General features: G+C 40.5%; 1 protein-coding gene across 1 annotated transcript in view; it reads right to left on the reverse strand.

The window, feature by feature from the left end:
* Nucleotides 1–16,995: 16,995 nt before the first annotated feature.
* Nucleotides 16,996–27,559, reverse strand: part of SMC3 (structural maintenance of chromosomes 3) — a 35,859-nt gene continuing 25,295 nt past the window's right edge. Inside the window, exons 18-29 of the mRNA XM_012450195.3 lie at nucleotides 26,353–26,503; nucleotides 24,983–25,135; nucleotides 23,070–23,221; nucleotides 21,880–22,038; nucleotides 21,152–21,259; nucleotides 20,557–20,665; nucleotides 19,692–19,939; nucleotides 19,396–19,608; nucleotides 18,908–19,099; nucleotides 18,571–18,748; nucleotides 18,300–18,406; nucleotides 16,996–17,402 (exon numbers count right to left, since the gene is read on the reverse strand). Of these exons, the coding sequence (XP_012305618.1) occupies nucleotides 17,331–17,402; nucleotides 18,300–18,406; nucleotides 18,571–18,748; nucleotides 18,908–19,099; nucleotides 19,396–19,608; nucleotides 19,692–19,939; nucleotides 20,557–20,665; nucleotides 21,152–21,259; nucleotides 21,880–22,038; nucleotides 23,070–23,221; nucleotides 24,983–25,135; nucleotides 26,353–26,503 (1,842 nt within the window). The 3' untranslated portion in view covers nucleotides 16,996–17,330. The remainder of the gene's footprint in view (nucleotides 17,403–18,299; nucleotides 18,407–18,570; nucleotides 18,749–18,907; nucleotides 19,100–19,395; nucleotides 19,609–19,691; nucleotides 19,940–20,556; nucleotides 20,666–21,151; nucleotides 21,260–21,879; nucleotides 22,039–23,069; nucleotides 23,222–24,982; nucleotides 25,136–26,352; nucleotides 26,504–27,559) is intronic.

The raw sequence follows: 27,559 nt of genomic DNA on the forward strand, positions 1-27,559 counted from the left end.
GGTAGCTTTCCCAAAGTCACACAGCAAGTGAGTGGCCAAGACTCCAGTTGTATGTCCTTGCCTCTGAGCCATACTGCCTTAGTCAGCTGAGAGTGAGCCAGGAGACCCCCAAAAGTCAGACAAGGACCCTGCCTTAAGCCAGATATTCCTAGGATGGGATAGGGATTGAAAGTCAGAGTCAACTGCCCTCCCCCTGGGCCCTCTGTCACAGTGATTACCCTCATAAGTCTGGAGTCCAAAAGGCTTGGGGTCGAATCCAGGCTGCTTCTAGGCTGCGTGGCCTTGGGCAAGGTACTCAAGTTCTCCGACTCTCAGTTTCCTCATTTGTGAAATGAAGAAATAACACCCATTGTACAGTTTAGATTCACAGGGCTGGAACTGAGTCAACTCATGCAGCAGTGGTGTCACGGGCACCCTTATGAACAGGCCACAGCATAGCAGGTCTGAGCAGGAACTCTGGACATTGACTCCTTGGGTTCAAATTCCTTCTCTACCAGTTATTGGCTGTGCGACTTCAGGCTGGTAACATGGCCTTTCTAAGTCTCAGTTTCTTCATTTACTAAAAAAATAAAGTGGGGAAAAAAATCTTTGCACAGACTTTAAAAATTAATAAATTGGAGTTTATTAAAATTCGAACTTCTGCTCTTCAAAAGCCACCATTAGGAAAATGAAAAGGCAAGGCACAAACTGGAAGAAAATGTTCACAGCACATATATCTAACAAATAGCTTGCATCCAGAACATACGAGGAACTTTACAACTCTATATTAAAAATGCAAATCAGCAAATTTTTTATGATGAACAAAGATTTAAAACATAAGAGAAGATATGCAAATGACCAAGAAGTAATTTCAAAAAGCTCAAATTAGTTACCAGGGAAAGGCAAACCAAAACCATAATAGGAGCATCCTACACCCGGGAAAATGGCTCAAATTTTAAAAACTGATGATATGAAATGTTGGTGCGGGTACAGAGGAACTGGAACTCTCATATACTGCTGGTGGGAAAATAATATGATGCAACCACTTAGCAGTTTCTAATAAAGTTCAAGTATACTTACTATACAACCTACACAACCCAGAAATTGCTCACCTACTGAAATTCCTCCAGAAGAATTTAAGATATAATAGGTCTACACAAAGACCACTATATAAATGCTCTTAGCAGCTTTATTCATAATAGCAAAAACTAGAAACAATCTAAATATTTATCAGTAGTCCATGAATTTAAAAAATTGTATATTTATATAAAGGAATATTACATAGCAATAAAAAAGTACAACAGCAACATGAATTTCAAAAACGTGGAGCAAAAGAAGCAAGATACAGAAGAGTATATAACATATTATTCCATATATTTGAATTTCTAGAAAAGATAAATCTAATTTATAATGACAAAAAGCAGATAAATTATTTCCTGAGACCAAGGGGACTGACTACGAAGGGGCATGAGAAACCTTTTTGGGGGTGACAAAAATGTGCTAACTTATTTGAGGTATGTAACTATGAGTAGAATTACTAATCATAGGGTGGTTGTATGTTCTAGTTTTATGGACCATCAGACCTTTTCCCAAAGTGGTTATACCGATGGTGGTGGTTTATACTCCCACCAGCAGTATACAAGTGTCTCGGTTGCTCTACTTCCTCAACACTTGATATTGTGAGTCTTTTTAATTTTAGCCACACTGGTGGATATATAGTAATAATTTGTGATTTTAATTCACATTCTCTGAAGACTTTACAATGTGTATTGGCTTTGGAAAATCCTTTTGAGACATTTTGCCTGTTTTAAAAATTAAAATTGAGTTATCTGTATTTTTCTGTTTACATTGTAGAATTTCTTTGTATAATGTGGAGTTGAGTTGTTTGCTAAATATAAAAGTCGGTATAGCTTAAATTTGTACTATTCTTTTTATAAATGAGAATGAACATATTTTTATTGATTAAGAATCATTTGTGTTTCTTTTTCCAAAAACAGTCTTTATCCTTTGCCCATTTTTTAAATTATTTTGGCCTTTTTTCATATAAATGATAGGAACTCTTTATACTACATATTATGAAGATTAGCCTTTTGCCTTAATATCAGTGAATATCAGAGTTAATATCAGTCCTATACAAACTCTTTCAGAAATCAGAGAATAAGGAAACACTTCAGGCTCATATTATGAAGTGAACATGAATTTTTTTCTTAGCTTGATACTTGGCTTTGTTTATGGTGTATTTTTTGGCCATGCAGGGTTTTGTTTCTGTTTTTAAAGAAATTATCAACATTTTCTTTTAGATATGTAGTCATTTTTAAGTCCAATGTCCCCATTAGATACCAAAAAGAGGTGACGTCAAGCAATGTCTAGCAGCCTTGGACTGAGCCTGTGGAAGGGCCTGAGCTAGTGGGGAGGGGAACAGGGACTCAAGGCCTCTTTCAGCTACTTATTAGCTGTGGATCTTTAGGCAAGTCACTTTACTTCGCCTTATCTCAGTTTCTTCTGCAAAATGGGGATATTAGGGCCCACCTTACAGAGTTGATGCAAAAATTAAATGAGATATTATATTAAAAGCACCTAACACACAGCTAGCACAGAGTATAAACACTCCATACAAGGTACTTCTCTCTCTAAATGGTTGTGTGTGTGTGTGTGTGTGTGTGTAACAGCTGTAAATAAATGTGTGTGTGTCTGTGAGTGGGAGGAAGCAGGACCCAGCTGTAGGATATAACACACAGTTGGCTCAATTACTCATGGCCTCAAGATTAAAAAGCGGCTCCAAGTATTTATAGGCCCCAGGATAATCGCAAATCCCACAGCCTGGCTCCCGGCCAGAGCATTCTGCCTCCCCTCCCTTCCCCCACCTCCTCCACTAGTGGTCGGATCCTGGCTCCCCTACTCCCTCGCTGGGATGGCCTGGCCCATAGATACCCAGAGGATCTGAGACTCCGGGGTGGTCTCAAAGGGGACAGGCTGGGGCCTTGGTGGTCTGCTAAGCCTTCTGGAGATCCCCATCTGGACTGCTTGCCTGCTATGGGACCTCTCCAGGCGAGGAGATCAGTGTAGCCCCGGTGAGTATGGAGGCTCTACATGGCCTGGGGCTCTCCCCCTTACACATTGGCTCAGCCAGGTTGCAAATCTCATTCCTTGACACACTTGTGTTCACAGAGCAAGTGGGGCTTTAGGTCTCAGTGTTTCTGAGAAAGGGCCAGGAATTCCCTTTCTGTACACCCATTCTTCCAGAGCTCTGGGAGAGCTGGCAGTGCAAAGGAGTTCTGCTGTGAATCTCCTAAGCAGACCAGATACCTCTTCCCTATGGTGCTTTGTGAAGCTGTTTTTCTAGGGCTTTGCTCAAGATGAGAGGCACAGAGACACCTCTGGAAAGTTGGCATGAGGCCAGGTAGGTCTCTGTTCCCCTAGTAGTGCCAGTCAGCCTCACAGGGGTCAGGTGCTAGGAAAGGGCTCATGGGCAGCAAATCCATGCTCCTTCCTGTTCTACTCACTAGGGAGGTGGGCACCAAGAAGGAATATGATTTGCCTGAGGTCACTACATTAGAAGCAAGTCCAGGCAGAGATCTAAAAGCCAGGAACACACTCTTCTCCCTTTGTGATCCCAGCATCAGACATAGGGTCTTCAGTGTAATGGGAGCTGAAAGTGATGGTTGGCTGGATTCAAACACCAGGTTTCCTGGTGGCTGATCCAGTACTCTCCCAAGATGGCACTGGAAATGTTCTATGCAAAGAGATACTTTGTAAGATCCTTTTTGAGGGTAACTGTGGCAGATTAAAGATGGCTGCAAAATCGTGGCTATTCCTCCATGGAGAGGTGGGGCCCAGTTCCCCTCTGCTTGAAACTAGGCTGGACTTAGTACCTCGCCTGACAAATTGAATGATGTGGAAGTGATGTTCTAGGACTTCCGAAGCCAGCTTAGCTGCTTCCACTTTAGTCATTAGTTGACACTCCCTCTTGTAACCCTGAGCTTCCATGTAGGAAGTCCAGCCACACTGAGACCGCCAGGCCAGAGAACTCACTCGCAGGCCTCTGGCTGACAGCACCTCTGAGTCCAGCCTTCTCACTTTCCCAGACACGGGAGTGATGGGCCCTCCAGACCAACTGTCCTCTCCATCTCGCTTAGGCAACCACCGTGAATGCCATGCAGGGCAAAGAATCACCTAATGAGTCCTGCCTGGATTTCTGATCTTCAAAATCATAAGAGACAATCAAATGGCGCTCGTTTTAATCTACCTGAGTTTTGGTGCTGTTTGTTATGCAATCATAAATAACTGTAGGAAAACTTTCCCTCTCCAGGAGCTGCTGTGGAGCCCGTTCCAGAGTGAGTACACACAAGCTTAGCCAGCCCCAAATATTACAAATGTAACCTGGCTGCCAACGGGCACAAAAAACTGAACCTAAGTCTCACGTAGCAAGCACTGCATGCCAGGCACTCTGTTCGCATGGAATTCTCAAGCCACCTTTCTTCGATATTTTCGTGTGGTGTCTCCATTTTACCAGAGAGGAAACAGACAAAGGTTAACAGACTTGCCCAAGACCATGCAATTAACAAGTTGCACAGCTGGGACTGAAAACCCATGCCGCCTTCCAGAGCCTACATGTATTGTCTCCCTTGACGAGTGGGCGCTTCCTGGGGCTCTCCCCACTCGGGAGACATCATGCCTACACAGGCTGTGTTGGTGACACGAGGGATCCCTGGAGTAGACATGGGAGTGAGGGTTCCAGTGCCCAGGAAAGCTGCCTCCAGGATGATGAATGAGTCCAAACCCGAGACGAAACCTCGTTCCATTCGCCCAAGCCCCCTCCCAAGGCCTCTGCCACAGCTGCCACCATCATACCCTCCTATCCTATTACAAACCCCAGACCACCCGCCTCCCTGCCTCCTCCTCCTCCTCCTTCCAGTCCGCAGGAGGGCCGAGACCCATCCTTCCTGTGAACAGTGCTAAAGCTGGAGCACAAATCTGTCAAAGGCCGTGCCAGCTGCTGTCATCGCTGTGGCCCCCGCTTGCTGAGCTCATTCCCTGGGGTCCCAGGCAGCTGGTGCTGAAGAGGGACAGGAATAAGGGCCTTGCAGTGAGGATGTGTGGAATCCTGCAGTTGCCTTTGTTTAGAAGTGTCAGATCACACCAGGCCTGGGCTCTACACCTGCTGCTGGAGGAAGTCACCTCCCACCTCCCATCCAGGGCATGAGTGTCACCTCTACCTCCCACTCAGGGCACGTACACACATACACAGTGTCACCTCTACCTCTCAGAGCATGTGCACACACACACATACACACAATGTCACCTCTACCTCCTGCTCAGGGCACACACACACAAACATAGTGTCATCTCTACCTCCCGCTCAGGGCATGCCCACACACACACACACACACACACACACACACGTCACCTCTACCTCCTGCTCAGGGCACACACACACAAACATAGTGTCATCTCTACCTCCCGCTCAGGGCATGCCCACACACACACGCACACACACAATGTCACCCCTACCTCCCACTCAGGGCGTGCGTGTGCGTGCACACACACATATACACACACAGTGTCACCTTTACCTCCCACTCAGGACACACACACACAGAATGTCATCTCTACCTCTTCCTACTCCAGTGTGTGTTCACACACATACACATACATATGCTGACATAGTGTCACCTCAACCTCCCACTCGGTATGCTTATACACAATGCACACACACATCCTGTTCCTTCTACCCCCACTTCAGTGTTCAGCATGTGCTCACACACACACACACAGTGTCACCTCTACACCCATTCAGCGGCCTCCCACACAGTTGGCTCAGTTTGTGGCAGTGACATGGAGGCCCCACACGGGCCTGATAATTCTGGTCTTCCCACCTTAGGTGGTGACTCTGTTCCTAATCTATTTTTATTTACTGTTAGAGATGGGGGTCTCAGGATCTCAGGGCCTCTCTCTGTTGCCCAGGCTGGAGCGCAGTGTTGCAGTCAGGGTTCACTGCAGCCTCCAACTCCTGAGCTCAAGGCATCCTCCCACCTTAGCCTCCCAGTAACTGGGACTGCAGGTGTGTACCACCACAGTTGGATTATCTTTTTTTAACTTTTTGTCAAGACGGGGGTCTCACTTTGCCCAGGCTGGTCTCAAACTCCTGGCCGCAGGTGACCCTCCTGCCTCAGCTGGGATTACAAGCATAAGCCACCATGTTTGACCCTGTTCCTAATCTAAGCTTCAGTTTTCTCCTCAGAAAAACTGGTTAATCAAGCATCAAACTTCAGGTCCTCACCAAATGATGGTTGAATAAAACCGAAGAGTCATTCCCCAGATCTGTCATTCATCCCTGTGGTGCAGGCCCCTAACCCCACCCCCTGCACACTTTCCCTCCCTTCCCGCCATCCCCCCACACACAAGGACCTTGACCTGAGCTGCTCCTTATCAGGCCTCCCTTCTACCCCGAGAGTCCCTGAGCTGGCTTCCTCATGGCCACGCTCTAGAGTCCTGAAATCAGTGGTCAGAGGAGCTTCCTATGTTTTGGAAATGTATCTAATACTTGGAAAGATGTGACAAGCTCACTGGATCTTCTTTCAAAGCCAAACTAGAGCATGGTCCGACAGGCCCCCGAGGGTCACCTGACTCTCCAGGGGAAAGTAGATTTAATTGACCCACTATTTTCTACTGATTAGACCCAGACTCTAAATGAGGTCTCAACTTACAGGGGAATAGAGGGCTGGTAAATTGAAAGTGATTCTTGTGTGTTTTTTGTTTTTTGGTTTTTTTTGAGATGGAGTCTCGCTCTGTTGCCCAGGCTGGAGTTCAGTGGCATGATCTTGGCTCACTGCAACTTCCGCCTCCCGGAATCAAGCAATTCTTCTGCCTCAGCCTCCTGAGTAAGTTTAAGCGAGTCTCCTGCGTGGGGACTACAGGCACCCACCACCACGCCCAGCTAATCGAAAGTGATTCTTGTCTGCTAGAAAAGATAAGCCCAAAGGTTAATGTCCTAGAGAACTTTGTCATCCTGCTGCTTCCCTCATTAATAAGATAAGTCCCTGACAAATTCTCACTATAGCCTGTATGAGAATCATGATTTCAACTTTGCAAAAAGTATGTTTCAACACTGCTCTCAAGTTTCCAGAGGAGGTCAGAACTGGGGTGAGAGGACCTCTGAGGGTGGAAATTGGGAGGAAGAAGGCTGAAGCCGCTGTAAAGGATGACAGGCCATAGGGTGGAGAAGAAGGCTGAGCTAAGGCAGGAAGTGCCCCTGTGTCCTGAGTTAATGGTGCTGAGGATGCTGGTGGGCATGTGTGGAGTGTGAGTGTCAGGGGGAGGCAGGGGGAGAGGGGCAGACAGAACTGGAAGAGGTGATCGCTAAACCACAGTGGTCAAGCAAAGTGGCCACCAAGCCAGGAGCTCATTGGTCCCTCTTCCTAAACCTGAGAGAGAAGGTGGATGGGGAAATCTGGTCTCTATGAGAGAAGGTTTCAAAGAAAAGAAACCTCAAAAAAATTCTCACGTAGTAAAAGGAAGGTTCCAGAAGGTTTGGTGATACAAGTTTTTTTGGAGGAGGTGGGGGTGAGTGTGGAAGATGGCAGACTGCAAGGAATGGCTCCTCGGGTCCAGGAATGAAGGCAGCAGGGTGGGAAGCCTTCTGGAAGGGAAACTGAATCATAATGAGGCCTGTGACAACTGACAAGGCCTGGGGCTTCCTCCTGGAACAGGGCCCGGTATGGACTCAGAGATAAGGGATGCTTCAGGTCTGAGTTCTGAATGCTTGGCAGGGACCACTGGGGTTTTTCCTGGTGGCAGGACTCACAACCATGGAGTGGGTCACACTTCATGTTGGCTTTTAACAAAAGCTCCCTAGAAACCACTGGTACAAGGACAGTATCGGGTGGCAAGGAGCAGCCATAAGGCGCCCCCACTAGCGTATTTGCACCACCAGGGCTGTGATTACCTGCAGGTCCCACCCTCAGAGCTGCTGCAGGCACAGACTCGTCAGCTGTGAGCTTCAGGTTTCTTCTATGAGGAGGCCGATAAATCAAACTGGCAAGTTTAAAATTCCTCTCCCCTCAGGAAAAGAATGAACTTAATAGTCCCAAGTAAATGGGGCAGTAGCATATTGCTGTGGCTGGTCAGGATGGGGGCGTTGGCTCACTCATCTCTGTAACCCCAGCCCTCCAGCTTGGGGGCCTTTCTCTCTCAAATTCTGCCAGTTGAACATCCCTCCTGATATGGTTGGCTCTGTGTTCCCACCTAAATCTCATCTTGAATTGTAGTTCCCATAATCCCCATGGCTTGTGGCAGGGACCAGGTGGAGATAATTGAATCATGGGGGTGATTTTCCCCATCCTGTTCTCGTGATAGTGAACTAGTTCTCGCGAGACCTGATGGTTTTATAAGGAGCTTCCCCCTTCCCTGGGTGCTCGGGCTCTCTCCTGTCACCCTGTGGACAGGTGCTTTTCACCATGATTGTGAGTTTCCTGTGACTTCCCCAGCCATGTGGAACTGTGAGTCAATTAAACCTCTTTTCTTTATAAATTTTCCAGTCGTAGGTATTCCCTTCGTGGCAGTGTGAGAACGGACTAATGCCTTCCTACCTCAAATGTCCCAAGTTTCTCCTTAATAAACACTCTATGGCCGGGCGTGGTGGCTCCTGCCTATAATCCCAGCACTTTGGGAGGCCAAGGCGGGCGGATCATTTAAGGTTAGGAGTTCTAGATCAGCTTGACCTATGTAGTGAAACCCCATCTCTACTAAAATACAAAAATTAGCCAGGTGTGGTGGCAGCCGCCTGTAATCCCAGCTACTCGGGAGGCTGACGCAGGAGAATGGCTTGAACTCAGGAGGCGGAGGTTGCAGTGAGCCGACACTGTGCCACTGTACTCCAGCCTGGGCGACAGAGCAAGACTCCCTCTCAAAAAACAAAGAAACCCTCTTACGCCTGCAAACTATAAAGCGAAACAATTAATTGGATGTGAGACCCAAAAGAGAAATAAATGGTGTGTGCTTGGGAACAGAACAACAATCCTCCTCTTCAGAGTGGGGAGATAAAGCAGGGCTGGGCCAGGCTCCTGCGGGAAAACGGGGTGCTGAGCGGCAGGGTCAGGAACAGGCACGGGGTAGTGATGGTGCATAGGTGGTGCTCGGCGTGCAGCCTTTCCCAATCCTCCCACTTCCAATCCTCCACTAGCCTTTTTTTTAAAACTGGGAGTAGAGACTAGGGTTGGGCCAGGTGAGAGGAGTTGAAAGTTAACTGCTAGAGAATAACAGAATCAAAGGCATTCAGTCGGCAACCTACTCTGCTGAGATGCACATGGGTCATGCAGCCTGAGAGAAGGGGCTCCTGGTTTTGAATTTGCAGCTCCTCCTCAGGTACCATTTGAAAGAGCCTCCATCACCTAGGATCTTGTTAAAACAAAGCGTTCTGCTTTTGTGGCATGGCATCCCAAGGGTGTGAGGATGGAGACAGCAGGAAACAATACACCCCAGATTTGTAGACAGCTTTGAAACCAGCTGATTCAAAGGTGCTTTTTGCCCTTCCTCGTGGCTGGTCTGTCTATAATTGTTGGCACTGGCTTTATTTTGAATTTTAAAACAGCAGCTAGAGAGGTTGGTGGAATAGGATAAGTCAGGACTCCAAGTTCCACTGCTTTCCAACAGAAATTGTTAGACAAGTTACTTTGCCCTCAAGGAACCTAAGTTCCTCTTCTGCAAACTGGGGTTATCACCACCCACTTCAAAGCCACTGCCCTTAAGAGAGATGATAAAAGAGAGATGGTACCTAGTAGGTAATTATTATGCACAAGGTGCATACATCGACGTACAAAAAGAAGCTATCTCTGAAAGACTAATTCTTCTGCCCCAAGGGAACAAAAAGTACTTGAAGTGAACCCCTCTTTTTCATTTACTCAGCCAAGGGCAGAGGTTAGATGGACAGACCCCCTGCCTAGAGCGTGTCCACAAGAAAAAGAAAATACAAAAGGCAAGGGTCACTGGGAAGATCTCTTTGACAACAGCTTAGGTGGTTTCTCTTTTTTTGAGGTTTCTCAGAACTTGAATCTCACAAATGAGATGAGCTCTGTCCGTCGCAAGGCCATGCTCAGTGGTCACGCCAGCATTCCCATCAGTGTCAAGGCAGGTGTCGCATCACGGGGGATGAGATTTAGCCTGCTGTGTGACGCCTGTGCTGAGGTACAGGGGCAGGGCTGTGTATGGGCTCTTACATGCCTGCTTACCACAGGGATGAACACTTAAGCATAGGGAAAAGGGACTTCTGGAATAATCCTAAAGCACTTAATGATCCCACATAATTGCCACAGAATCCCAAGGCTACAGGGATCCTAATAAGATTTCTAATAAGGGCTGGGCACAGTGGCTCATGCCTGTAATCCTAGCACTTTGGGAGGCCAAGGTGGGCGGATTACCTGAGGTCAGGAGTTCGAGACCAGCCTGACCAACTTGGAGAAACCCCATCTCTACTAAAAATACAAAATTAGTCAATCATGGCGGCGCATGCCTGTAATCCCAGCTACTCGGGAGGCTGAGGCAGGAGAATTGCTTGAACCCGGGAGGCGGAGGTTGCAGTGAGGAGAGATCATGCCATTTGCACTCCAGCCTGGGCAACAAAGCGAAACTCCGTCTAAAAAAAAAAAAAAGATTTCTAATAAGAAAAGTCAGCAAGTATTCCCATCACTCTGAGAGAGATCATAAGAGACCCTGATTCAGACTGTCACATTGGGGAGATGACTTAGAAATGGTAAACTGAAAAGGAACGTAATAGGTGAAGCTGTTTCAATTAGGGATGCCAGGTTAGAGACAAAAAGCGAATGAGGAAAATTATAATAGAACCTCTTCTGTGTTTATATGAGGATTCAGAAAGCACAGAGGAAGAAACTGAGGAGAAACAAGCAGGGCTATTATTGCAAGAAAGGTTGAATGATGGTTGATATTGAGTGTCAACTCGATTGGAATAAAGAATGCAAAGTATTGTTCCTGGGTGTGTCTGTGAGGGTGTTGCCAAAGAAAATTAACATTTGAGTCAGGGGACTGGGAGAGGCAAACACACCTTCAATCTTGGTGGGCACCATCTAATCAGCTGCCAGTGCAGCTAGACTAAAGCAGGCCGAAGATGGAAAGAGCAGACTTGCTGAGTCTTCTGGCCTTCATCTTTCTCCTGTGCTGGATGCTTCCTGTCCTCAAACATTGGACTCCAAGCTCCTCAGCTTTTGGACTCTTGGGCTTACACCACTGGTTTGCCAGGGGCTCTCGGACCTTCAGTCACAGACTGAAGGCCGCACTGTTGGCTTCCCTACTTTTAAGGTTTTGAGACCCAGACTGGTTTCCTTGCGCCTCAGCTTGCAGATGGCCTATTGTGAGACTTCACCTTGTGATAGTGTGAGTCAATAAGCTTTAATAAACTCTCTTATATATACATCTATCCTATTCTGTCCCTATAGAGAACCCTAACACAGACTGCCATTTTGTAAACAAGATCCTGTTAAACAGCTGCTGCATACCTAAGCAGCAATCCAACCTGTTGCAAGCACTAAGTACCTGGCTAAAAGTATCCAATTTATGACTGAGCTGCAAGCAGTTAACACTAGCTTATAAACTCTTGCAACAGAGAAATCTCAAGACTATCACACCTTGACCATCTCATTGCAGCTGGAACTCTAAGAAACTAGAGTTTGAAAAACTAGACCAAAAACACTGGAGGGGTTGGCATGTGTCAAGGGCCCCCTCTAGTGGCTCTGGGAAAAAAGTGAAGTAATTGGAGCTTTAGGTTACTGGAAGAAAAAGTAGCAGCCCAGACAAGACTGAAGAAAGCCTTGGCTTTATGTACCTTTGCAGCCATCATTTCTAATTCTGTGGTATTACGATAGATTCCTGTGTTTGAAGACCTCTCCTAGCAAAGGCCTCTGCCTCAGACGTGTCAGGGACCTTTAGTACATTATACCTTAATTGCCTCTGTTAATCCCAAATGATTTGTCCTTAAACCCATGTCCTTCAATTTCCTATGGTGGTGGATTTCTTTTCACCCGTATGTACTTCCATGTTTCCAGCCTTTATAGCCATCATTGCTAATTGCTGAATAATTTTAGGCGTAATTTATAAAGCTAAAGCAGGATTTGTGATTACTGAACACTTTAGTTTGATAATCAACTTTCCAGGCACTGATCTAAACACACAGTATCCATAAGAGAAAACATTCAAACCTAGACTTATACCAACCAATGTGAGGACTTGAGAGAGGAAATGTATCCATGTGCTCCTTGCAAACCTAACTGCCAGGCTGCCTCATGTCCCTGTGCAATTACTGGCTGCCACAAGGGCTCTTACACCCAGGAGACTCTCTGTCTCTAGGAAGGGGAAAGTGAGTGCCACACGGTGGCAGATTTATAGAGCCATGCTGGCATCTTTCATGCAGAAGATTGGCAGCCAGGAGTAATCCAGTCCCCCTAGGACACTGAGACAAGTGATCAGAGCGTACCTAAATAGGTGCAGTCTAAAGAAAATAGGACTGGGGAGGCAAAGGCAAAGAAAACCAGAGATGATGGTGAACCATACCCTTAAATCTGTTTCTCTCTGTCATGTAGAGGATCAGTCAACACTGTACTACATCTCTCCCATTTTCATAGTTACCCTGGGAGAAAGAAAGAGCTGATGTATTAGTCTGTCTACTTCTGAAGCAAGAAAGCCAAAACTTGGTTCTGGCTCTGTTGGTTATTAAGCTGTGTGTGCTCATTTATTCATTTGGGTTGCCTACCTAATCTGGGCTTCAAATTTCCTCATCTATAAAATTAAAGTATTAAACTAAAAAATTTTGGCCAGGCGCAGTTGCTCACACCTGTAATCCCAGCACTTTGGGAGGCCGAGGCTGGCGGATCACCTGAGGTCAGGAGATCGAGACCAGCCTGGCCAACATGGTGAAACCCCATCTCTATTAAAAAAAAAAAAAAAAAAAAAAAAAAAACTAAAAACTTTTGTATCTCTGGATCTAAATATATCCTGTGAAGTCCTAAGTGTAGACATGAAAGCCATTTTTAAGAGGACATGTTTTGCAAAATCTGAACTCTTGCCAAAGTAATACTCCTTCTAGAAATGTTAACCCACTTTATCAAGAATTACTTAATGTGACCGAAATAAAAGCTGTTGACATTTCTAGACAATAAGCAGTTCAAATAGATTGTTACTACATTTACCAAATGAAAAGGAAGAACTGTTTCTTCCAAAATATAAAACTAAGGAAACAAGGATTATCACTGTTGCTCAATCTGCACACAAAATTAGAAGATAATTTCTACCTAATTACATATAATTTTAAAACAAAAAGGGCCAGGTGTAATGACTCACACCTGTAATTCTAACACTTTGAGAAGCCAAGGATCACTTGAGGCCAGGAGTTTGAGACTAGTCTGGGCAAAGTGAAACCCCTGTCTCTACTAAAAACAAAATAAAAAACCAGAAATCAGCTGGTGTGCTAGCACACACCTGTAATTCTACCTACCTACTTGGGAGGGTGTGGTGGGAGGAACCCTTGAGCCCAGGAGTTGGAGACTGCAGTGAGTTATGATTGAATCACTGTACTCCAGCCTGAACGACAGAGTGAGACCCTATCTTCTCTTTAAAAGAAAATACCAAGTAGGGAAGGAAAAATCCTCCTAACTTCTATGTAGCAGACTAACACTTTGCTGTCACCATTTAAACTGCATTAATGTGCAACTGGTTCCATTTACACTTCCCTCCGTTTAAAACATCAGACTAAGCATAAATACACAAACCTGGATTATTAGTGTTCCAGGAAAAGGAGATATGGCTGAGTAAAAAGACACAGAATGAATACTATTTCTTAAATATTAACACTTTTTTTTGGAGACATGGTCTTGCTCTGTTGCCCACACTGGATTGCAGTGGCACCATCATGGCTCACTGTAGCCTCAACCTCCCAGGCTCAAGTGACCCCTTCCACCTCAGCCTCCCAAGCAGCTGGGACTACAGGTGTAGCCACCACACCCAGCTAATTTTTAATTTTTTTGTAGAAATGGGGTCTGACATGCTGCCAGCTTTCAAACTCCTGGCTCTCCAGCTTGTAAAAAATGCTGGTAATATAGGTGTGAGCCACTACATCTAGAAGAATTTTTAAGAAAAGGATTTCTTAAATCCTTAAGACAGAACATAATCTCTACACTTATGTGGGAAGCATCCAACTGGAAGCTGTATCCTGTGTAAGACCATTTGCTGGGTGATAGTGAAATCTGAATACTGTTCACTTTACTTAAACACTGGTATTTTCTCCCTTTGTGGGAAGCTAAATCAAAGTACTAGTCCTTTATCTAGAGAGTTGTTAAAAGAGAAAAACCTTTTAAGAATTAACCAAGTATTTCCAAAGACAAGTTTGCTATGGCTTACTTTTAAAAAAGAAATCCTCCCAAAGTCAGTTTTCACTTTTCTATTGACTATATTATTCACAGTAAAATCATTTCTATAAATTGCATGATTTCCTAAAATTACTTTTTCACTTATTTTGAATAGACAAACCCTTAATCTAAATACTAACCATTTCATATTTTACATTTTTCACAAGAGTATAAAAAGCATACAAAAATCCTTATATTCACACTGACTTCTAGGAATCTATGCTAGGAAAAATAATCCTAAATTTCAGTAGTTTTTATGTATAAAAATGTTAATCCCACGCCTGTAATCTCACCACTTTGGGAGGGCCAACGCGGGCATATCATTTGAGATCAGGAGTTCGAGACCAGCCTGACCAATATGGAGAAACCCCATCTCTACTAAAAATGCAAAATTAGCTGAGCAAGGTGGCACATGATCCCAGTTACTTGAGAGGCAGGAGAATCGCTTGAACCGGGAGGCAGAGGTTGTGGTGATTAGAGATTGTGCCATTGCAATTCAGCCCAGGCAACAAGAGTGAAGGTGTTTCAAAAAAAAAAAGGTGATGTTTTTTAATTCGTCTTTGATCTAAGCCTCCAGTGGGGTATTTAAGTAAATTATGCTACTTCCATTTGACAGAATGGTATATAGCTATTAAAATTTTGTTTCCAAAGCATTAAAACAGGAATATATTGTATTACTAAATGAAAGCTCTGGATATAAAATTATATACCTAGAATAAACATAAACCACAAAACTTATGAAGATTTGAAGGAAATGCACCAAAATATTAATATTGGCAAGCCAAAGCAAATCACCTGAGCCCAGGAGTTCAAGGTCACACTGAGCTGTGATCCTGCCACTGCACTCCAGCCTAGAAAAATGGGGTGAGACCCTCATCTCTTAAAATATATGTTCACTTCTATGGTGAATGTAATGCATCTGTAATAGTAATAACAAAATCTCCAAGTTGAGGAATCAGTATTACTTCGAGGAAAGGACTATCCAGCTACAGAGAAGCACTTACTTAGATTTTCTTATGAATCATTGGCTAACTCCTTGGGTAAATGTCTGTCGTTCCTCTAAGTTTCTGAGTTAATTATGCTCAGGATGGTCATTTTTCTACTCAGTTTCATTAGTTAGTAATTTATGACTAAGATATATAGCAAAGAACACAGGCTTTTAAAAATATTTTATCTTGTTTCATTATTTAGGTGCTTGTTATAAATCTACTGGCATTTCATTATACTAATATCCTTGGGGAAATGCTTAAGAACAGTATTAAGAAGTTCTAGAATGATGCTATGTCTGTAACATCCCTTGATCTGAGTCTCAGAATCTGCCTTACACCAAATTCTGTAGGATAACGGGTTGGTCATATCAGAGCGAATCTATCTAGAATGATGCTATAACATCCGTTGAACTGAGTCTCAGATGGAATTTATCTTATACCAAATTCTGTAGTATAACAGGTTGGTCATACCAGAGCAAATCTACAAATCGTAAACTAGATACTAAGCATTCACGATGAATATTCCTAGGTAGATGTTTAAGAAAAATTATTGGGTAAATGTGTAAGAAAAATGGTAGAAATATTAGATATTATAGTTACATAACTCTTTGAATGGAGTCGTAGATAGAACATATACCAAATTGTCTATTATAGATGTTATAGCAAAGCTATAAAGCATAAATAATATACCAAACAGTTAAACTCTAAAGATTCAGCCAAAATGAAAACCCAAAGCAAATGCACATTTTAAAATTCAATTTAAAGTCCGATTACTATTTCTTTATTATTTTAAAAGTATCTCTTTAGGTATTTCTGGTTTCCAATGATGGAAGAGTAGCTCCTAACAAATTATCCTGCAGATAACAAGCATAAACAAGAAAAAGAAATGAAAGGTAAATATTTGAAAGGAAGAAATTGCCTGTTACTTGCAGAAGACGATTGTCTTTGTAGAAAATCTCAAATCTACAAAAAAAGCTACGAGGCCTATTAAGGTAGTTTTTCAGGGTCACAAGAGACCCCCAGTGAGGGCTGCACTCAAAGAACTGCTTTCAAAGAAAAGAGTATGGAAAGGGAAAAAATGTAACTTCACAATGAAGAATCTGTTGGGTAGGTGATCAAGGTAAACATCAGTGATAAGGCATGTTAATATGTACTATTTGATGAAGTAATGAGAATACTTCACTTCTGTGGTATAGTCTAACCATGAGAAAAATATCAGACAAACCCAATTTGAGGAACCTGCAAAATATTTGAGTGTTCCTCAAAATTGTCAAGATGTGATAAACAGTGACAGGGAAACTGTTGTAGTATCCTCTGTGGGATCCTAGAAAAGAGAAAGGGCCTCAGTGGAAAAACTAGTAAAATCTGAATAAAATCTTGAGTTTAGTTGACAGTAATATATCAATGATAAATACACCATGGCAGGGGCCGATTTTGTGTTTCCCTCCTTCCCAAATTCACATGTTGAAGAAGTCCTAACCCTCAATACCTCAAATGTAACTCTATTTGGAGACAAGCCTTTTAAAGAGGTTAAGTTAAAATGAGACCTTACATCCAATCCCATTAGTGTTCTCACTGGAAGAGACAATGACAAATGAAAAGCCACAGAAAACACTAAATTAGTCATAAAACCGATTATTTAATTGAAGCTATTAAAAAAAGGCAGTATAAGTGATAAAATAATTAGGAAAGAATATTTAGCATGTTTCAAAAGATTTAAAATAGGAGCAGGACATTTTACAAAAAGTTGTACAGGAAATAAAATTCTTAAACTATAGGTAGAAACATTACAGAGTATCTTATAAAATACAAAGACAAATATAAAAGGGCTATGATGCTTTAAATCTGAAAACTACTAATAATGGCCAAATATTTAGGTTCAAATTTACAGTTCCTGGGTATAATAATCATATTACTATACACATCTCCCAAACCAGTAGGTAGTATTTTCCAATTAACCATGTGTGGTATCATCTTCTACAAAGTCTTTGGCCATCTCTGCTGTGATCACATCAATATGGCTAACCTGAGGAATAAATGTTAAATACATCAGTGTTTGCAATGTATAGGGTAATAATATATACAGCCTATCACCTATATTTTATATATTAAGTAAAATAATTCTGAAGGCACTGACTCATAAAACTTTTATTTACTGGCCGGGCAGGGTGGCTCACACCTGTAATCCCGGCACTTTGGGAGGCCGAGGTGACTGGATCACGAGATCAGGAGTTCAAGGCCAGCTTGGCCAAGATGGTGAAACCCTGTCTACTAAAAACACAAAAATTAGCCAGGCATGGTGGCAGGCACCTGTAATACCAGCTACTCAGGAAGCTGAGGCAGGAGAATTGCTTAAACCCAGGGGGCGGAGGCTGCAGTGGCCAAGACTGTGCCACTGAAATCGATTGAGCCTGGGTGACAGAGTGAGACTGTCTCAAAAAAAAAAAAAACAACAACACCCTTTATTTACAGTGGTGTTCACTGCATGGATTTTTTAAAAATAGGTATTTTAATGCTCAGAAAAAAATAAATACCATGCCTAAACATCTAAGCTACCTTTTTGTTCACTTTCTATTACTTTGCTATTTCATCAAGAATTTTAAGGTTGGGAAGATACCCATGAAGAGCTATGCGTCCATACAAATGAACATATGTAATTCTTAAAGACTGTGCATTACAGAAGCATTGAATAGACTGGACAGAAAGATACTGTTTGTTAATGCCAACGAAAATAAAACCAATGCAATGCCATTAAAATATTGCTAAACTTCATAGTTACCTGAAGGAAAAGTTTTTTCTATACAAAGGCATCAGATAAGCAACGACTTTCTAAGTTTTCTTTCACTGTTGAAGTAACATAAAACCAGAATTCAGCGAACATAATGGATTAAATACAAACAAACTCCATGTAAAATAAAATTACCTTGTTTCTGAACTTTACACCATAGAATTTGTCAGCTGACTCCAGCAGTTCAGGCCTAAACGTAGTTGTAATAAACTGAGCATGTACAGCAAGTTCCATAATCATATCTGTAAAAATAAGATAGTACTTTAATAAATTTCTCTTTTCAGATCTGAAAATTTAAAAAGCAACTATCTTTACTCTTACTAAAATTCAAAACTGCCTGAGTTTTTTCATACATACATCAGCAAATATTACCAGCTTATTGTGAAATACAAAACTGAAACTGTACCTGACACAGCCTTTCTGTGCTGAGCATCCAGAGCCTGGTCAATCTCATCAAACAAGTAAAAAGGAGCGGGGTCACATTTCTGAATGGCAAAAATCAGAGCAAGGGCTACCAAGGACTTCTGTCCACCTGAAAGCTGTTGCATTTCTCTCATTTCACCTTGTTTTCCTGTAAATGACACCTAAGAATAAACATATTATGAGTTAATATCCTAAAGGGTGGAATCACCGTCTCTCAAAAATAACTTGAGAAATATAATGCACCAATCAGATTTGCAAAAGATACTATAAATTCTATTATGGTAATGCTTTGAGGAAAATGGAATGTAAAGGTATTTTACCCTAATTCCAACTCCAGTAAACTGGTCAACTGACGGGACACTGCTTTGTGAGCCAGAACCCCTCTCACTCTCACCACTCCCTTCTCCTTCATCTTGAGACTGACTGCCCTCCACATCTCCTTTCTTCATCACCAAGGTAGCTTTGCCACCAGGTACTAACTTCTGGAATACTTCACTGAAGTTCTTGGATACCTTAAAAAAAAAAAAATTGAAATATAAATTTTGCTTAGGTAGAATTATACATACAACTTAAATAAAATATTTAAAAGCAAACAATTATTTTTTAATCTTAACAATAACAGACCAGATCCTTCTAAGGGCTGTGTAAAACATTCAAGTTACTGTATGTTAACAACCTATATGCTGGATTTGTTCACATGTATTAGATCTACCTGTTAATGAGGAAAAAAAGCTTTAAAATCTTTACAAACTGAGTAAGGCCTGAAGCTTTGGTCCTGTGTATGTTTTAACTATAAAGCGAAACACACCTGTTTGAAAGTTAACTGAATAGCTTCGTATTTCCGAAGTTCAAGTACATTCATCAGCTCCATGATTGACTTGTAACCTCTATCTAACTCTTCTTGTCGCTTTATTAACTTTTCTTTCTGCTCAGAGAAATTTACAAACTGATCCAAAGCCTTTTTGTTAACATGGCTATACTTCTTTAATTCAGTGTTGCACTGCTCAAGTTTTCGAAACAACTATAAAAAGAAAAAGTATGTATTAATATAAATAAATTTACATACCAAGCAATTTGTAACAAGACTTCTTATTTAAAACCAACCTGTTTGAGGCTTAGTGTCTGGTACTTTTCAAATGCTTCCTGGGGTAGTGATCCGAGTTCTCGAATTTTCTTCATACACTCTTCTTTCTTCTTCAACAGCATGCCTTGCCGATTTGTCATCTTTTCCAGTTCTTTAGTATCATGATTTATAGCATCCATATGTTCTTTTTCCATATTTTTCCAGCGCTCCATACTCTTTTGAAGCTCCTTAATTCCAGCTTCTGTTTTATCAATGGAATTGTCCAAATCTAAGATGGGGAAAAAAACAAAATCAGGCTATAATACCTTTATTTATTTTTTCTTTTTTAGAGACGGGGTTTCACATGTTGGCCAGGCTGGTCTCGAACGCTTGACCTTGTGATCCGCCGGCCTCAGCCTCCCAAAGTGCTGCAATTACAGGCGTGAGCCACCACGCCCTATTTTAAAGCCAGTGTTATAGCATTTGAGTAAAGATTTTTATGGTCAAACCTACCAAAATAGGTTTTAGGTTTTATCAGTGTTTAAAATTTTCTGTGAAAATCTACGAACCACTTAAGTCAGTCTAAAACTAGGAGTTTATGAGTCACTCAAATATATAATTTTCATTATTCAATGTTAATGCTTATAAACTAAAATTATTTTCTTAGCAACTGATAACAGCAACTTGAGTCAGGTATTTCATATTTTATCAACAAAATGAATCCTTTATGGTCTCAAAATTGTCACAAACATTTCAGTAAAACTAAAAGTTACTATTTATAGTCAACTTACTAAATTCCATTCACACATTGTTTATAATGACGGAAAAAAAATCATTAGTACGTGCTTCTGCCTATTTGAACATTTCGTTCTGTAATAAACAAAATTTTACTACATAAAAATTCACCTTCTGATCGTGCCATAGTGTCTTTCACTCTTTTATTGATGGCTTCAAGTTCTGATGTTGTGGCAGTGAGAACAGTACCCCCTTCTGTCTCTCTCAGCTCATTAAGTTCCTATAACAAAAAATAAAAATTCCATTAGTTTCAAATGTTATGACTGCCAACATTTTCTATAGCTATTATCTGAATAAACTTTCAAGAAAACCAAAAAATTCACATACTTCATATAATTACAAATACTTAAAGTATTCATTAAAGAGAAGAAAAAATGACATAATTACTAGAAAATTTCCAAGCATCTAATCACCACTGTGAAAATATTAACATTTACTAAGTACTTAAAATGTGCCAGGATAGCAATTATATAAAACAAGTACTATAACGCTTATTTTACACTAGAAGAAACTGAGGCTTAGAAATACTACATGACTTGTCCAAAATCACACACTAGGAGGCAGTACTAGAAGTCCAACCCAAGGCCCACAAACAGTAAGCTTTCTGTCCCCAAAGCCCACACTTTCGATCAGAGCCTCTGATATAACCACTTGCAGTAAGTCATGGTCATCAAAGAGCCCTTAAAACACACACACACAGACACACCTGTTCTACTTGGTCCAAGCGTTTTCTCAGATTCTCATTGAGATAAGTCTCTACTCGAGTAATAATACCTTCTAATTTAATTCTTTCATTTAGTAACTGTCTGTTTTCCTAGAATTAAGGAAAAAAAAAAATTAGTTGTCTTCATAAGCATGCACATTTCATATACAGGAATACTGCTCATCTGCTGTCCTCTCTATTATGCTCACATGAGCTGAAAGATAGTTTAATATTTTATATTCTTCAAAAGAGCCCTATGCTTCATTTTTCTCTCATCAATTAATGTTTCTTTGCCTGGCTTTTTATAAGGGATGCCATCAAAAACAGTTTCTTTTCCTGCTTTTCATTTTTTAGAATTGGTGTTGGTGGTTCACACCTACGCATTTAAAAAAATCAATTATTAAAATGTTTAATCAAAACATTAAATATGTAAAGGTGGTAAGATAAGTATGGCAAGGCTAACAAGCTCAAATTTACTAACAGCAATACTTACAACTAATAAGTAATGCTAATTAACTAAATTGTAAGGAAATGAAAATTTCTTGTATAATCCTAACCTAGCTACAATGGTTTAGAAAAACAAAATCTTATTTACTCTTATGGGTATTAAAAGTTCAAGCCTCATTTCAGTATTTTCTCAGTTCTTTTGTTACTTCCCTAGTTAGCAAGAAAGTTACTTTTCACAGTAGCCAATTACTAATGAATTTTTTTCACCTCTCAGCTGTACTTGCCTGCTGAAGTTGACGAATCTCATCATTGAGTGCATCTACTCTCTTCTGATCTTCCAGACTCAGTTGAGAAAGCAAATCAGTTCCCAGTTCTGCTTTCAATGACTCTCTGGTAGACTCCATAGCATGCAAGCTTGCCTCCAAACTCTGTAAGCTACGTTGCTGTATGATATTACCCATTTATTAATAAGGTATTAGCCACTGTATTACTTATAAATAGTGAAAATTTTAAAACAATCTATATTTGATGTGAGCTAAATACATAGTCATATCAACTCAAATACTAGGTTCTTATTAATTTGGTAATTAGAACTCTAGCAAAAGAAAAATATGATGTAATAGTATGGGTGGAGCAGGGTGGAACAGATCACATTCTGTGATTATACAAAAATCTTCAGGCATATTATAAGAACAAAAAGTCAGAATGTGTTGGGATGGTACAACTGTAGGTATTTTTTTTTATTTTTTTAAGCTCTTTGTAATTTTAGTATTATAATGTACTACATAAAAGATTTGTCAAAACTGTCAAGTTTATGAGACCAGAAACATACTATCATTTGTAAGTTTGCTTCCTAATTTTAATACAATCTGGACAAAATGGAATCAAATATTCAACTAATTCCATAGAGGTTCAGACAAAAATGGTTACTGACAAAAACTGACCATCAGACAGTACTAATATGACATAGCTTCAAATGCCTGTTTGTTCAATGAAGGTGGAAAGTTTGAATATGCCAACAATAGTAGACTCTGGATATCTATAGATTTAAGAATGGTAAAATAGATGAGATATCCAAAAGGACAGGTCCAGCCCTGGCACAGTGGCTCACACCTATAATCCCAACACTTTGGAAGGCCCAGGCAGGGGATCACCTGAGGTAAGAAGTTTCAGATCAGCTGGTGAACCCCTATCTCTACTAAAAATACAAAATTAGCCAGCTGTGGTAGCAAACATCTGCAGTCCCAGCTTCTCAGGATGCTGAGACAGGAAAATCCCTGAGCCAAGATCACACCACTGCACTCTAGCCCAGGCGAGACAAAGCAAGACTGTCTCAAAAAAAAAAAAAAAAAACCCAAAAGTACAGGTCCAAACAAAAATGAAACATGTAAAATTCAAGAACAACTCATATAATGTATGATCCATATAATTAATATATAACAATTGATCTATAACCAAAGATACACTTACGAACCTTAGGCATGAAGGTTTTCTCTGACTGCTGCCTCTTCTCTTTTAGCATCTTCATTTCTGATAATATGCTATCTCTAGAGGCTTTAAATTTCCTTTGCTGGGTCTCAATCTGTTGCATTTGGTTCATCAACTGATCAATTTCATTATTAATCCATATGCAAGGCTAAGGAAAATTCTCTCCAGGTTATAAATATATCATATGTTCTAAATTCTCTTCAGACATAACACGGTGTATCCCTTCCTTTTCTTTACCCCCAAGTAAATTTGTCCTCAAATTTGTGGACCAAAACAATGTTGAACTATATTACCCAAAATGTGTTCAATCATAAAGAAGCTTAAAACATTTCATTTCACCCTACCATTTCACTCTTAGAATAGCATGTATTCTGTTTTACTAAAAGCTATAACAAAACAAATTCTTGGAAAACTATAAAGGCTAGGTGACGCTGAATAAATGACTTAAAAAAAAAGGCTAGGTTAAATCTAACAATATTAAATACTTTTAAATATCTTTTCATTCAACAAATATTTACTGTTATTATGCTTAAGGCACTATGTTAAGGGCTTATGTACAAAGAGTAGTTCTTGCCATATGTAGAAGAAATTCAATCTAGCTGGATTATCAAATACAGGAAGACAGCTGGTATATACTGCCAACATCCTCCTTTTTCTCAGTATTTCCCCATACTCTCTTGGTGTTAACATCTTGCCAAATTTAGGCAGTTCTTTAAAGTGTGATATGCAAACCCCTGCAAGGCCAAAGCTCAGGTGCTTATTTTTCTTTCTGTGCTTGCACTGATGGCACAGAAGTTATAAATCTGCAGTTTTTTAAAAATGCCAGTTTTGGGAGGCTGAGGCAGAAGAATCGCTTGAACCCAGGAGGCAGATGTTGCAGTGAGCCAAGAGCAAGCCACTGCACTCCAGCCTGGCGACAGAGCAAGACTCTTGTCTCAAAAAAAAAAAAAAAAGAGAACAGTTTCACTTGGCTTTAAATCATTAATCATTAACTTTGTATCTATTCTCTGTATTTTTCAACTTGTGAGGCAAAATGGGAAGCACACATAAAGTACTTTGTCTTATCCAAGGCACCATAGTTGTTTTAAGAAAATGCACATGCACAACTTTCATTGGTGAGCTGAACTAACCACTCCTCATGTAGCACCATTTTTATGTGAAAAAAAAAACTATGGGTAATCAGACTTGGGTATCTGACAGCCATTTCCTCCACTACCATTAAATCTGCACTGAATTAACTTCAAGACGGTAAAATCTAGCAGACATTTTTCATTCCTCCCCACCTTTTTTTTTTTTTTTTTTTTTTGAGACAGGGTCTCAATCTGTTACCCAGGCTGGAGTACAGTGGTGTGATCTCAGCTCACTGCAACCTCCACCTTGCAAGCTCAAGTGATCTTCCTGCCTCAGCCTCCTAAATAGCTGGGACTACAGGCCTGTGCCACCACACAAGTATTATGAACTGACAGCCCTTACATATTAGAATTCCAAGCAGTATGTAGCATTACTGATGCCTCCCACTCTCTTCCTTGAAACACTCTCTTGCTTACATAAATTAACAGGAAAAAAATGCATTACCGAGGTTTTTCTTGTACAATTCACTGACTGATCCTTCTCAGTTTCCTCTTTTTTTGCCTGATACAACCTTTATTTTGGTGTTCCATGGGTTATTTTCTTCCAAAAGTGACTCGCTGGTATTAGCTACTTAACACTTAAGCAAAGAATCATTAAATAGCTTTTAGATTTTTTTCCTTAGTCTTCAAAAGCTAAACAAACATAAGCTCTTGAACTTAATAAAATGCAACACATTTTTCACATATATATGAAAAACCAAAGATTATATATGGCAACCAAAACAGCTCTTTCCCCACAGTATCTATCATGCACAAAACAAAAAGATATTTTCAATATTTCTGCGCAGGTTTTCATTGAGCTTTGCTTCAAGCTCACCTAGTTCTTCTTCTGCTTTTCTAACATCTTTTTGCAATTCAAGTCGAGACTTCCTTGTGTCATAATAACCTCCAGTTAGAGCACCCCGATGACTGACCTGGTCACCTATAAAGAAAACATATGTAGTAAGTTTGTGTAACATTTTGATTCAATGATAAAATGACTTATAATGAAATAACTAACCTACAGGCTTTAACTACTTGAGAACTGAAAATAATTTAAACCACCCTGAAAAATATGTATGTAATACTGGAGGTTCTCAACCTGGATTCCAAAGATAAAATTCAGAACATCTGTAATTTGAGTAGGAAAAAAATTTACATCTTTATTTTTATTAACCTCAAAATGAGATTTAACCTTTCCATCTATAATGAACAGGACAAGAATCACGGTAGTAGTATTAGTACCTGTAACTTTGCTACCAAAAGAAGAGCTATTTTCATATTAGACTACTCTTGTCAGATCTCAAAATACTGTTTACATGCATCAGTACTTCAAATTTACAGTAGTTATTAGACCTACTACTAATTCTTGTTTTTTTAATACATTAAAAAATTATGATTTTAAATATTGTGATAACCATGCCAATATAATTCACTTCCTTTGTGATCCAAAGTATTTTAATTTATGCATTAAAAATTATGTTGAATGTGGCTTTTGTTGTAGAAAAGAAAAAAAGTAAAAAGAAATTGTGAGGAAGGATCCATAGGCTTCAAATAGCCAAAGGAGTCCACGCTGCCTAAAAGGTTAAGTAAGAACCCCTGCTATACACCAAATGATTACACTTCAGAGACATCAACTAAATATCTGAACCTTGTCTGGACTCCTAATTGAACAAACCAACTATTTAAAAAATGGTAGAATTGGAAGTAATTTTTTTTTTTTAACCAGGGTCTGGCTCTGTCACCCAGGCTGGAGTACAGGTGTGATCTTGGCTCACTGCAGCCTCTGCCTCCCGAGTTTAAGCCATTCTCATGCCTCAGCCTACCGAGTAGGGATTACAGGTGTGCACCACCACACCTGGCTAATTTTTTGTATTTTTAGTAAAAATGGGGTTTTGTCATGTTGGCTAGGCTGGTCTTCAACAGCCTCAAGTAATCCACCTGCCTCGGCCTCCCAAACTACTGAAGTTACAAGCGTGAGCCACCACGCCCAGTCAAAGGCAAAGCATGAATTTTTCAAATACTCTCAAAACCAGAATGCCTATGAAATACTGTAAGATACATTCATCAGACATGCAAACAGCTCAGGATGACATATTACACAGATTATATGTTTTAAATGATTTGTTAGAATTAATCTGTTTAAGAATTACTACAAACCTTCCAAAGTAATGCAGTCCATAGTGAAAGCACGGGCCAGCTGGGTTGAAACTTCCATGCTACGACAAATAAGTGTCTTTCCAAACACATGTTTGAAAGCTTTGTCAAATCTGGGATTGTACCTCAGTTTACTGATCATAGGAATGGCATCCTAAAAATGAAAGTATTTTGTCAACAAACAGATCACAACATAGTTAACTAAAAACTTAGAATTACAAAATTACATCTTTATGAAATACAAATGAACCACAAACACCATTATATTTCAAAACTCTTGGGGTTTTTCCTATAGTAGTGAGAAGACTCATTCCACTAGAATATCCTGGTAATTTTGCTCATGTAATCAAGGTTTTCAATAGTAGGGCAAAACAGTGTTAAAGAGCTTAGTGGTTCTGAAGCTAGACTAACCAAATTTCAAATACTGGTTTCAGCATTTATCAGATGTGTGCTGTGGACAAGCCGCTTAACTTCCTCAGATAATACTTTATCTACAACACTGTAGATAATACATACCTTCCTTATAAAGTTGTGAATACCAAATGAGTTAATACATACAAAACATAGGATGGTACCTCTCACATAAACGGGCTAAATATAAATAGTATTTCCTCAAAATGTTTCAATTTTACTTATTTTATATATCTAAATTAGATATTCAGGAAAATATTTTGTCAGATAAAATTTCATTTTTTCTCTCTCCTAAACTATTAGAACAGGATTTTTAGAATTTTTTAAATTATGAAAACATATCCCAATACAGAAAAACATAGGTAAGTGTTCCACGTAAATTAACAAAGAGAACACCAACATTACCACCATAAAGCACAAGAAATAGAATGCTGCTGACACCCCGGAAGCCATGAGTGTGCTCCTTTCCTAATCACATAGCAGTTACCTATACTGGTTACCTGCCAGAAGTGACCACTACCAGGACTGTGCTGATCATTTCCTTGTACTTCCTAGTTCTATCATCTAAGTTTATTTACTTTATTTTTTTGAGACGGAGTCTTGCTCTGTTGCCAGGATGAAGTACAGTGGCATGATCTTGGCTCACTGTAACCTCAACCTCCCGGGTTCAAGCTAGTCTCCCACCTCAGCCTCCCAAATAGCTGGGATTACAGGTGCCCACCACCATGTCCAGCTAATTTTTCCTATTTTTAGTAGAGATGGAGTTTTACCATGTTGGCCAGGCTGGTCCTGAACTCCT

Source organism: Aotus nancymaae, unplaced genomic scaffold (assembly GCF_030222135.1).
Source record: "Aotus nancymaae isolate 86718 unplaced genomic scaffold, 86718_ANA_hifiasm-v0.15.2.pri h1tg000010l, whole genome shotgun sequence".
Classification (NCBI taxonomy): domain Eukaryota; kingdom Metazoa; phylum Chordata; class Mammalia; order Primates; family Aotidae; genus Aotus; species Aotus nancymaae.